The 13,330-nt window shown below is 35.9% G+C and overlaps 2 protein-coding genes across 2 annotated transcripts; both read left to right on the top strand.

Moving 5' to 3' along the window:
• The first annotated feature begins 2,900 nt into the window (after positions 1–2,900).
• On the top strand, positions 2,901–3,881 carry LOC144295352 (olfactory receptor 52P1). Its single transcript, XM_077867738.1, has one exon. The coding sequence runs from the start codon at positions 2,901–2,903 to the stop codon at positions 3,879–3,881; it is 981 nt and encodes a 326-aa protein (XP_077723864.1).
• A 7,114-nt stretch (positions 3,882–10,995) lies between these two features.
• On the top strand, positions 10,996–11,961 carry LOC144295351 (olfactory receptor 52N4-like). Its single transcript, XM_077867737.1, has one exon. The coding sequence runs from the start codon at positions 10,996–10,998 to the stop codon at positions 11,959–11,961; it is 966 nt and encodes a 321-aa protein (XP_077723863.1).
• Positions 11,962–13,330: the final 1,369 nt, after the last annotated feature.

Genomic DNA, 13,330 nt, shown 5'->3' with positions numbered 1-13,330 from the left:
CTCTGGGAAATGAACTAGGGGTGGTGGAAGGGGAGGTGGGTGGGGGGTGGGGGTGAATGGGTGACGGGCACTGAGGGGGGCACTTGACAGGATGAGCACTGGGTGTTATTCTGTAAGTTGGCAAATTGAACACCAATAAAAAATAAATTTATTATTAAAAAAAGAATAGAATTGCTCAGTTTTAAATTTTAATCTATAAGTACTTTTATCATGACAGACCTCATAATGTAGTATTATATTTATTTATCATGGGTAACCCACACAGTAAATTCTGTAGATCACTATATAGTGATTCCCTAATTACATTAAAGTAATTGCTTATTGTTTAGAATTTTTGTTTGTATAAAAATCAACTTCTCTTAAAATTTGTGACTTGCCATATGCATACTATTTTTAAAGTCATAAATTCAAAAATAAAATACTAATATGTATTTACAAAAAATAATAGGTGGAAATCTAAAGTAAGCTCAAATCACTTCAATAATAATCATATTTTTATTTTTTAATATTTTTTAGACAAGATCAAACTTTCACCTTGTTATGTTTTTCCTTAGAGAAGATAAGACCCTTGGTCAAAATGATAAGAAATTTAGATCTTTGCTATCTCTGCCCTCCTAGACATAAGATCACAGAGCCCTATGACCAATAATGCTGTATGTATCTGCTGGTAAAGCCACAATTGGCTCTCTACTGTGGAGGTTATTTGGCTTATTGGCCCTGAGCTGTGATTAGCATAGCATTTGTCACCAACGTCTTCTCCTTCTGTTAGTCCTTATTTCTGAAAACAAATAGTTGATTTTGTTTACCAAAAGTTTGAGCTATCTGGTGAGTCTGTGTGTGTGTGTGTGTGTGTGTGTGTGTGTCTTAAATCCACCTAAATGATCATGAAGGATCTTCTCTGCAGAAGACAGAAGCTTCTCTGATTTTTTCTCTAGTGATTATGCACACACAGTATCTGTCCATTAGGGAAGAAGAGAGTTTACTTCTCATCTGACATATACACAAAAGGAGCAAGAAAAAGTTGTAACAAAGAGTTGATTCCCCCTTTGGTAGCTATTTTGTAACTCCTCAAATTTCTTAGAATCAGTGGCTTTTTTGTACTGATTATTTCAGTACTGGTTATCCAGTTTCTAGAATAGGGCTCATTAAAGAGGAGGTTCACATTAAATGTTTGTTGTTGCATACATAGAACATATTTCTGGGCAGTAAAGTTCTCATTCTTACTTTGAAAACTTCTAGTTAAAGTGATTTTTCAGCTTTTATCTTAATGACTATATTTTTGCTTCTTTTTTTATTTCATTGTTTTATTTTTTTAATAAATTTATTTTTTATTGGTGTTCATTTGCCAACATACAGAATAACACCCAGTGCTCATCCCGTCAAGTGCCACCCTCAGTGCCCGTCACCCAGTCACCCCCACCCCCGCCCTCCTCCCCTTCCACCACCCCTAGTTCATTTCCCAGAGTTAGGAGTCTTTATGTTCTGTCTCCCTTTCTGATATTTCCTACCCATTTCTTCTCCCTTCCCTTATATTCCCTTTCACTATTATTTATATTCCCCAAATGAATGAGAACATACAGTTTGTCCTTCTCCGATTGACTTACTTTACTCAGCATAATACCCTCCAGTTCCATCCACATCGAAGCAAATGGTGGGCATTTGTCGTTTCTAATGGCTGAGTAATATTCCATTGTATACATAAACCACATCTTCTTTATCCATTGATCTTTCGATGGACACCGAGGCTCCTTCCACAGTTTGGCTATTGTGGACATTGCTGTTATAAACATTGGGGTTCAGGTGTCCCGGCGTTTCATTGCATCTGTATCTTTGGGGTTTCTATCTCATTACCATCATGGTTTCACATGTTCTGCATAGTTCCTTTGAGCTTAAGTACTCCCCACTATAGGCTGCGTCCTCTTGGGGAGGGGAGGTATGGGAAAGGTGGGATAATGGAGAGTAGTATAAGATTTTTCCTCAACAAGAGATGAGACATTGCCATCCAGACACAAGTCAAAGTAGTTACAAAATCACTGCTAGACATTGTGGAAGAATGAAATTGAGAATTTGGCTACATCCTTTCTATGAAATCATCAAGAAACACAGGTAGAATGTGAATGAAGGATTAACCCAAGAGTGGACTGTAAAAGGTTGGAAGTTTTTATTTCAGGAATTGGATGAAGTCCAAGAAGGGTTAACTTGAACATCTTGGGAAGTGAAAACTAGGCATGTGGAGCATCCTATAAAATTGCAAATGTAGCTTGATCAGGAATATGTAAAAATTTATCTTGGTTAGTGGAAAGAGTGGAAACAACTATGATAATAATAAAATCAGAAATAGTTTCCAAGCACTGGGTCCCAAACCATAATCCATTCTAAGTTGAAAAGCAAGAAAAATATCCAACTCCATCCAGTGAACTGCATTAGCAGTTTGTGTTCTAGTATGACACAAAGTCTGGACTGATACAAGTCCCATCGTATCTCTACCTGTACTTCAGAAAAGAGTACGAGTGTGTGTGTGTGTGTGTGTGTGTGTGTGTGTGTTATATTCCAGGGAAGAATGAACGAAGTTCCTATCTTTCTTTGACAACAAAAGATTTTAGCTGGAAGACAATTCTGATTTCTTCAGATGCTTGGTTGAATCATTTTTTCATATTCATTTATTTTATTTGACAACTATTATGTACCAAGTACTACTCAAAGCTCTGTACAAATATTAACCAATACAATTCTCTTAACAACTCTGGGGGACATTACTTTTAGTTTTCCCATTTATAGTTGATAACACTTATCTAACATTATATAGCTAGTAAGTGTCAGTCAAGGCTCATTCATATCTCTCTTCTGTGTTTGTCTTTCCAGGTGATGTGATACTGTGTGGTGGTTTCTGACTAGAGAAGATGCCTAGAGCTTTTGTCCAGTCTCCTAATCACACTAATCTGGACCCTTCTGTTTTTTTCCTCCTGGGTATCCCAGGTCTGGAACAATTTCACCTGTGGCTCTCACTCCCCGTGTGCTGCCTGGGCACAGCCACAATTGTGGGCAACATTACCATCCTGGTTGTTGTTGCCACTGAACCAGCCCTGCACAAGCCTGTATATTTGTTCCTCTGCATGCTCTCTACCATTGACTTGGCTGCCTCTTTCTCCACAGTTCCCAAGCTATTGGCCATCCTCTGGTGTGGAGCTGGACACATCTCTGCCTCTGCCTGCCTGGCACAGATGTTCTTCATTCATGCCTTCTGCATGATGGAGTCTACTGTGCTTCTGGCCATGGCCTTTGATCGCTATGTGGCCATTTGTCACCCACTCCGTTATGCTACTATCCTCACGGACACCATCATTGCCCGAATTGGAGTGGTAGCTATGGTGCGGGGCTCCATGCTCATGCTCCCATGTCCCTTCCTCATTGGGCGTTTGAGCTTCTGCCAAAGCCATGTGATCCCCCACACATACTGTGAGCACATGGCTGTTGTGAAGCTAGCATGTGGAGATACCAGGCCTAACCGTGTGTATGGGCTGACAGCAGCACTATTGGTCATAGGGGTTGACTTATTCTGCATTGGTCTTTCCTATGTCTTTATTGCACGGGCTGTCCTCCGTCTTTCATCCCATGAAGCTCGGTCCAAGGCCTTGGGGACCTGTGGTTCTCATGTCTGTGTCATCCTAATCTCTTATACACCAGCCCTCTTCTCCTTTTTTACCCATCGCTTTGGCCACCATGTTCCACTTCATATTCACATTCTTTTGGCCAATGTTTATCTGCTCTTCCCACCTGCTCTTAACCCTATGGTATATGGAGTTAAAACCAAAGAAATCCGGGAAAGGGTTATCAGGGTGTTTCAAAGGGGGCAGGGAACTGGGTTAAAAGTACCAGAGTGATCCAGAAGTACAGAAGGGACTTAGTCCAAAAAAGATTCTCAATATTAAACAATATTCAGTATTTGGGACTGAAAAGAGGTCTTAGTCAGGTATCAATGTCCTTCACAGTACCTCCTAGACCATTCCCAAGAATAATAAATCACAGAGGAGGTCAAATTAGTTCAGCATCCTTAACTTCCATCCAGGGAAGTATAACTTATTGAGGTTCTTCCAACTTATATTAGAAGAGCCTCTGATAATCATAGGACTTCTCTCATTTTCTGGCCTTCTCCTTATACAGCAGGCATTGATTTCTAACTACATACTTCACACTAGAGCTGATGTGTCCCATCTGCAAGGACCAGAACATAGGGCATACAGCCACAGTTAAAGAAAATAGAACTGTCAGGGACTTACATGCTTTTGCATAAATCTTATATATTCTCCATTAGCTCTTGAAGCCAAAAGAAGAGAAGGACTCACCAATACCTACAATATTAGTAAATTGGAGAGCAAGAAATTGAAACCTAGAATCCTCTGGCACAGAATAATAAGACATCTATGGATGAGAGTATAGGAGAGGTCAGGATTAGCTCTTCATTTCTAAATTTGGAATATTCATTCTACAGATATAATATTGTCTCCACCCTCTAGGGAGCCAACTTAATTTCAATGACTTGGATATTATTCCCTGAAAAGCAATGTCCAAATACCTTATTACAAGGTCCTCCCAGAGGTCATTGACTTCTATCACTAAACACACAAAGAACAGTCACTTACATGAACCAGTCAGATGAGGAATCCTAACCATTCATTTATTCATTCATTCATTTATTTAGAAGAGAAAGAGAATCATCCACAATGCCAAGTAGAGGAGATGTAAAAGGCCCTGCTGGTAATTCATAGGCTCTTTCTCCTTTGGAGAGTATCAGTCCTGAGAGCTGAACACTAAAGGACTAGCTTTTTAAAACTTCCTTTCCCAAGAATATGAATATTTTGACTGTGATACTTCACATAGAGATAGTTTTAAATATTAGAATTCAATAAAGTATGCTGAATATGTTTTTCAAAAGAAAGAAAATCATTATGTTATTCTATAGGAGGATTATCAGTGCATGGGTGATACTAATTTAATTAATTTTTCATTCTAATCCTCAAATTGAGATATTCTTAATCAATTTTTAAGAATTTTATACAATTCTAAACACCATAGTTCATCAGCTGACTTTCAATTTTATACTTCAAGTTTATAATCTTGCCAGCTTATAAACCCTATACCCCACTCTGGGACACTTCTGTACTCTGTGTTTTAAGTTCCTATCCTCAGAGTGTGGAGCAGTTCCGAAGAAAGTATACAGACATGCATACTGCAAGTATAGTTTGCTCACAATTTTGGATATTAAGTAGGAGCCTATATCTACGTGGCTATGCTTTTACCTGTTGCATAGTTTGAAAATGTGTTTACCATTTTCAGTTTTCTTATGTACCCTTTGCCCTTCATGGTTGCCTTAGTCCAGTTATTTCTATTCCATAAAGAAAAATGATACAATTAGAAGTAAACTACCTCAAATTCTAATCCTCACATTAACTTTGACATCTATAAGCATTGTTTTCTCCTTTACTACTATACACATTTATTACTAATTCCTTTTTCTGATTAAGCAAGCTTCTCAAAATATGCTCAAGAGAGCTCAGATCACCACTCACCTCTTTTATTTTATTTATTTCTATAATTTGTTTGAATGTATTGGTACATTGACTAATAGAAAAATTTCCCTTGACCTTAGTTATTTTTTTATGCAAGTTTCTGGAAAATATTTTTGGAACTAATTATTTTTGCTTTCTTGACTCCTATTCCTTCCTACATTATAATCTGACTTCAATCACAAGCTAAAGTTTCCAGTGAACCACCTGCCATCAAAGCCACTGGTAGTCTTTTCTAACTGGATTTCAGTACAGCATGCTGTATTATTAACCATACCAGCCCAGAATCTTTCTGTTGTGATATCTGCAATACCACACAATCTTAGTTTTTCTTCTATGCCAATAATGTTTTCTTCCTTAGTCTCAAAAAAATCGTATTAGTTCAAAAAGGAAGCTTCAATGAGGTCCAAAGGGAATAAATAATTTAAAAAATTCAAAACTTAGGGTAATAAGGTTAGAAATTAAAAAAAAATCAAAGTCAATATATTTAGCTATACAGCACTTATACATTTAAATGTCATTGACAAATCCATTTCTTCAATAAAATTAGTAAAGATGTTCTGAAGATAAACTTGTCCTTGGCATGATAAAATGGAAACTATTTATTTTATTATTTTATTTTATTTTATTTTATTTTATTTTATTTTATTTTATTTATTTTTTAAATATTTATTTATTCATGAGAGACACACACAGAGAGAGAGAGAGAGAGAGAGAGAGAGGCAGAGACACAGGCAGAGGGAGAAGCAGGCTCCATGCAGGGAGCCCGATGTGGGACTCGATCCCCGGACTCCAGAATCATGCCCTGGGCTGAAGGCAGGTGCTAAACTGCTGAGCCACCCAGGGATCCCCTTCTATTTGTTTTAAATAATAGAGTGTCATATGATTTACAAACTATCACATTATTGCAGTATTTTTATTAAATCAAAAAGCCCTGGATATCAAATTACAGAAAAAAATATTTAAATAAATTATATTATTTTATTTAATAAATACTTTACAGTCTTAACAACCTTTTTTTGGAGGTTAACAAAGAAGGACACATCAGGGAGCTTGATGTGGGACTCCATCCCAGGACCTTGGGATCACAACCTGAGCCAAAGGCAGACGCTCAAAAACTCAATCACCCAGGTGCCCCATAATATTCCACTTCTATTAAAGCAATACCTGGGTATATACTCATGTTAATAAATTTAAAAATACATATTGGTACACATTTCTTTGATGGAGAGACAAATACGTGTTAAAAAAAGTAATTTTAAAAGAGTAGTTTAATGAATGTGTGAGTAAATCATTCATATAACTCACTTAATATCCAGCTTGGTTCCCTTGAGGTCTTTGCAAAACTTCATAGGAAACGGAGCCAAACCTCTAGAATAGTGACATCATTAGGTTCTATTAAAATATCTCATTTCTGATCTATATCCAGGTATCTATCTACATGCACACACACATGTTCACATATCTATATCTATATCTATATCTATATCTATATCTATATATATACACACACACACACACACACATGCATTCACATGTATATACAGATACATGTTTAGATATTTGTCAATTATCATTTGTGCTCCCTGGAGGTTAGCTTGATTCCAATACTAAGTGTGTCTCTGAAGCTTTGAAGTGTTCCCTTAGGATATTTGGGGTATATAACATTCATTTTCCTTCAGGCTCAAGTCAATAGTCATCGTATCAAGAAGTTAAAAACTTGCCCATAGACTGATATTTAAACAACCAAGTTCCTGGAAAATCGGAACAGATATCATTTATCTCTTTGTTTTTCCTTCCAAAACCTAAGGTATTTATTTAACTAGAACAGTATATGGGGCAGTGACAAGATAATTTCCATTTTAGACACAGAAATAAGGAGGAAAAATATTTAAAGTTAATATTAACTGCTTTTTTCCACCACACAGATTTAAATGTTTAATTCTATTGACCTAGATTCAAGTTAGAAGGTTATTCAAGACAATGATGCAGGGGCTGGTGGAAATATTTATCCCTCACCTTTGACATTAAAAATTTCATTAAATGTTCATAATGTCCAAGCATCTACATAAACAACTCTTTTAAGCATATAGCAATATGTGCTTTGGGAGTGATGGAAACCAAGAATGGACCACTCTCATGTCAGGGAATAATGGGCAATATATAGAGAACAATTATAGGTCATGAGAATCCATGTTCAAATTTTTCTTGCTGCCTACCTGCCTTCTCTTTTTTCCTTACGAGTGTCTGACTTTACTTGAGTTAGACTAGGGAAATACTTACTTGAGCCAAAATATATTTTAGGCCAATATATATTATATAGCTTTACCTACCAGGAGGAACCTATTGTCATGTCATAAGAATTCAGAATGGTTTGGTGGGAGGACATAGTGTGAACCCTAACAATTGGTTTTTCTTTTTTGTAATGCAAGTGCCTGATTTTTATTGCATCCATTTCAGAGAGGCACCCACTTCCAAGATGCTATCTCAGATAAACAAATTACCAGCCAAAAAAAAAAAAAAAAAAAAAGAAAGAAAGAAAGAAAAAAAGAAATTACCAGCCATATGATTGGATAATCCCCGCATCTCCTTTTTTTTTTTTTACAAATCTTGGGTGATTCTGATAATTGACCATTTGGGCCACTTATTTTTTTTTTCTCTTGCTGTGCTTTAAATTCCCATTCTTATGTTTTAAATTCACTGATAAAGAATGAGTCTGAGATATCCTATATCCCACTCTCAACCCCAAGGAAAGTAGAACCTCAAGCTCCCACACACTTCCCTACCCCTGCCTTGACTTCTCTGTGTGGCCCCAGACGTGCCATGTGATTTTCAGGACATGTAAGTAATAAACCTTGTCTCTTTCAAAGTTTTCTGATGTTTCTGGTAACAGTGGCTTCCACCCACAATGTTGGTTATCCATAGGCTGAGACTAGGACACAATGGGGGGAAAACAGATCACTCTCTATAAATTCTGGAAATGAGGATTGACAATGAGTGGTATATCAAATTTGTACTTTATGTAAAGTGAGAGAGGTGTAGAAATATCCAGAAACACTGCCTATACACCTAGAGCAAAGTACTAGTGTATTTCTCTGGAAAATGATATTAAATTAGACTGTGGGAAACAATTTTAAATTTCTTTTAAAACCGATTAAATTTGAGGTTAATACTGTGTCACTTTGGTTTAAGCTTATATCACTAGCAGGGTGTTTGGCAAATGGATTGAATCTGTACAGAGCATAAAACTTATTATAAGAATAAAGCCATCCTTAAATTATTAAAGTTATCTTTATAAAAAAAAGCATTTAGAAGATTATTTTATAGAAGGTACTATAGAGGAAATATTAAAACCTAGAATTAAGCGTTGTCCAGAATTGTCAAGATTGGCTTACAGTAAAGATGAAGCAGCAAAAGTGGCTAAACATTTAGAGCACAAGGAATACAAACTGAGGCAGACACATGATCATAATAGAGAAGAATTTATAAGTTTATAGACTAAGTGTATTTTTAAGAGAGAATAATAGTACATGACCCTTCAGACTTAGCTTCCTAATATTATAATATATTTACCTATGATATATACATTTAAATTTGTATTTTTGTAAATGATATATGACAGTTCTTTGAAGTGTATTATGTTGTAAACTCATTTGTAAACAATTTTTTAAAAGATTTTATTTATTTATTCATAAGAGACACAGAAAGAGAAAGGCAGAGACACAGGCAGAAAGAGAAGCAGGCTCCATGCAGAGAGCCCAGTGTGGGAATGGATCCTGGTACTCCAAGATTACGTCCTGAGCCGAAGGCAAACTCCTTAACTGCTGAGCCACCTGGGTGTCCCATGTAAACAATTTTTTAAAGTGTATTTAAAACACTGATGAATTCAGGGTTATAGTTTTGGTCCTAGAGGACCTAGACATCCTATTTCCCACATAACCAAGACTACCGTACTTTGACTATTTGTCTAAACTGGGGTTAATAACAAAGCAGAAATGTTAGTTTAAAACCAGTCATGGCGTTAATTTCAAAACTGGAGGTTTCATCAGATTTAAGTGTTAGTTTGGAAAGTCTTCATGTTAATACCTACTATATACTAACAAGTTACATAACAGGATTTCTGTGTTGCTCATGATTTAGGTATGGATATTTATCAAAGATAGGGTAGAACTATCATTGTTAAAACAATCAACTTTAATCAATTTTAAAGTCCCCCTGTAGAATTTTACCTCTAAATTCTAGAAATTTTACCCAGAATTTCTCAAAAAAAAATTCTGACCCAAATTTTTCTTGCTTTAATTTCTACTTCACTTGAAATTAATATGTCTGCTCCAAAGTTTATGTGTATTTTATCTAAGGATCGTACATTATTTTACTTTGTTATTTAGTTTTCTTTATTATATGGCCCTCTGTACTTCTTTGTATACATTTTTATAAAATCAACAGATTTATGTCCATTTAATAGGGCAGTTTATTTATTTATTTTTTTAATAGGGCAGTTTAAATAATTTATCCTAATAGTCCAAAACAAAGTATTTGATTTGTCCTTTGTCTTATTCACATTTTATTGATGTATTTAGGAATCATTTGCTTTCTCTGTTTTATGAGAATGTTTTGTTTAGTTAGTATTTTTACAGTGATTTATGCATTTACATTCTGCTTTTATTCTTAGAGGTTCCTTTTGTGTTTTCCAAATAATAGTAATTAAACTATATTTCAATAATTTTTAAAACATTCTGACAGCTGTACTTTTCAGTATGATATATGAGAATCAGGTGACCCTCAGCCTATTTCCTTAGGGGAATTTTTCTATTAAGAGTTTGATTAAGGATTTCATGATTGGCTCCTATTTCTATCCCCAAAACCAACTTCCTAATGCCCACATGCAAAAGACATTACTATTTTTTTTCAAAATATAATTTATTTAAAGTCCCATGATTTTTTGGGGGGGGAATTATTATTATTTTTATTTTTTGAGGAATATATATGTAGTCATATATATATATATATATGTAGTCATATATATATATGTAGTCATATATACATATGTAGTCATCAATATTTAAATAATACAGTTTAACAAAAATAGCTTCAGAAAAATAATAACCAAACTGTCTTTTATAAGTGAATGACATTTGTCTATTAAAAAACTAGGCAAGTATTAAGCACTAAAAAAGTATTTGTTGTCTATATTGATAAATGAATAAAAAATAATACACATATAAAATAATCTATTTGATTAACACAATATTTATACTCCTATTCCCTGGAAGTCAGAAAAATTGGTTGTTTGGCCAATTGAAATGTACCTAGAGGAAAAAAGGCAAAAGAAATTAAGTGAGTGACTATGACCAAATATTTTCTTCATTTATCTCTATCTAGGAGGACCCACAAATTCTATAACATGATTAATGATCATTCTAGCTTGATGATGCTAATGCTGAACCAAACAGACCTGACTCCAGGTTCATTCATTCTTAATGGGATCCCAGGACTGGAAGACATGCACATGTGGATTTCCTTCCCATTCTGCTCCATGTATATTGTGGCCATGGTAGGGAATTGTGGGCTTCTCTACCTCATCCACTATGAGGACTCCCTGCACAGGCCCATGTACTACTTTTTAGCTATGCTTTCCCTAACTGACCTTTTCATATGCTCTAGTACAATCCCTAAAGCCCTCAGCATACTCTGGTTCCATTTCAAGGAAATCAGCTTTGATGGATGCCTGGTCCAGATGTTCTTTGTCCATACTTTCACAGGGATGGAGTCTGGGGTTCTCATGCTCATGGCCCTGGACCGCTATGTGGCCATCTGCTACCCTCTGCACTATTCTACTGCCCTCACCAATTCTGTTATTGCAAAGGCTGGGCTCTCCACCTTTCTCAGAGGGGTGTTGCTCATCATTCCCTTCACTTTCCTCACGAAGCGCCTGCCCTACTGCAGAGGCAATATAATTCCCCACACCTACTGTGACCACATGTCTGTAGCCAAATTATCCTGTGGGGACATCAAGGTCAATGTCGTCTATGGTCTGACAGTTGCCCTCCTGATTGGAGGCTTTGACATCCTGTGCATCACAATCTCCTACACCATGATCCTCCGGGCAGTGGTCAGCCTCTCTTCAGCAGATGCTCGACAGAAGGCCTTCAGCACCTGCACTGCCCACATCTGTGCCATTGTTTTCTCCTACAGCCCAGCCTTCTTCTCTTTCTTTTCCCACCGCTTTGGGGGCCACACAATCCCTCCCTCTTGCCACATCATTGTGGCCAATATTTATTTACTCCTGCCTCCAGCTATGAATCCTGTTGTCTATGGGGTGAAAACCAAGCAGATACGAGACTGTATTGTAAAGATCCTTTTGGGTTCTAAGGACATCAAATCCCAAAGCATATGAAAAGGATATTTGCCTGAGTTGGGATGTGAAGGGAAAAAACGTTTCTCTTCGTCTGTTTAGGCAGGAGAATTTCCGAGAATAGGTGTATGATTTTTCCACATAAAGATGATGAATAATTCATTCCCATTAAATTTTCTACAGAATACCAAAGTAATTTTTCATGCCATATCACTGTCCATGTGAGGTTTTTTTTTTACCTCTAAGTCTTCTGTGTAACTCAGGTCTCAGTAATATTAGGTCCCAAGAATAAAAAATACTAATAATAAGCTGGGGCAATTATCCAGAAAATTGAATCAAGTGAAACTAATGTTCTGGAGCAGATGACCCAAATCATCTTTTTTTTTTTTTAATTGTAAATGGAATTTCCAGATGGATAACTGTAATTTAACCTTGGAAAAATGTATTATATATTCTCGTTACTCACAAAAGTCTTTTTTTCTTAGCAACTTTTAAAACATGAAACGAACAAATGTTCTCTGTATGAGGTGTAAACCTCCGTGGTCCTTTGAGAAACTTGACCTTGTACCTGACAAGGTCTGTCCTAGCATGAGACATTAAGGTAATTACTTACTTCCCAACTGATAAGTTGTCTTTTGTCTTCAAGGTGACTTTCAAAGAATAAGCAGTTTGAAAGGAGCTATGAATAACAGTTATGACATTTATGAAATATAATATGAATGACCATTATTTTAAAAATACAGTAAATGTATATTTCTATAAGTACAGGACTATGAGGAGCATTAGTTACTTTTCTTCTTTTGAACTGAGAATTGACTTAAGAATTGCTTAAATATTTTTTGTACAATATTCAAGTTCTTTCTAAATTAATATGAAGTAAAAGATTACAAATAATGATAGTTTTTCAGCATTGTCACAGATAGCATAAAGGAGATTGCAAAGTTGGTTTTTCCTGCCCAACTTCTAAGAATTACTTCTCTCTGATGCTGGTAATTTATGCTCATTAATTTCCATTAAAAACATAACCTCTACTATTTTTCATTTTTAAAAATATATTTTATTTATTTATGAGAGAGAGAAAGAGAGAGAGAGAGGCAGAGGGAGAAGCAGGCTTTATGCAGGGAGCCTGATGTGGGACTCGATCCTGGGACCCCAGGATTATGCCCTGAGCTGAAGGCAGATGCTCAACCTCTGAGCCACCCAGGCATCCCTGGTATTTTGCATTTTATAAAGGCATAAAATAAATAAACATTCATCACAAAAATCACCCTCTTTTCATATTTTATGTCTCTGCATTTTGATAGTAGAATTTCTTTAAAGATTACCAGTACCCATTATCTCTACTTATACATCTTGAAATAATTCTTACTCATTCCTGGTTTTCTTCAGAATCTTTCATCTCATTTTTTCA

The sequence above is a fragment of the Canis aureus genome, chromosome 23, assembly GCF_053574225.1.
Source record: "Canis aureus isolate CA01 chromosome 23, VMU_Caureus_v.1.0, whole genome shotgun sequence".
Classification (NCBI taxonomy): domain Eukaryota; kingdom Metazoa; phylum Chordata; class Mammalia; order Carnivora; family Canidae; genus Canis; species Canis aureus.
Note: the sequence above shows the minus strand (reverse complement) of the source record. Positions and strands in the feature narration are given on the sequence as shown.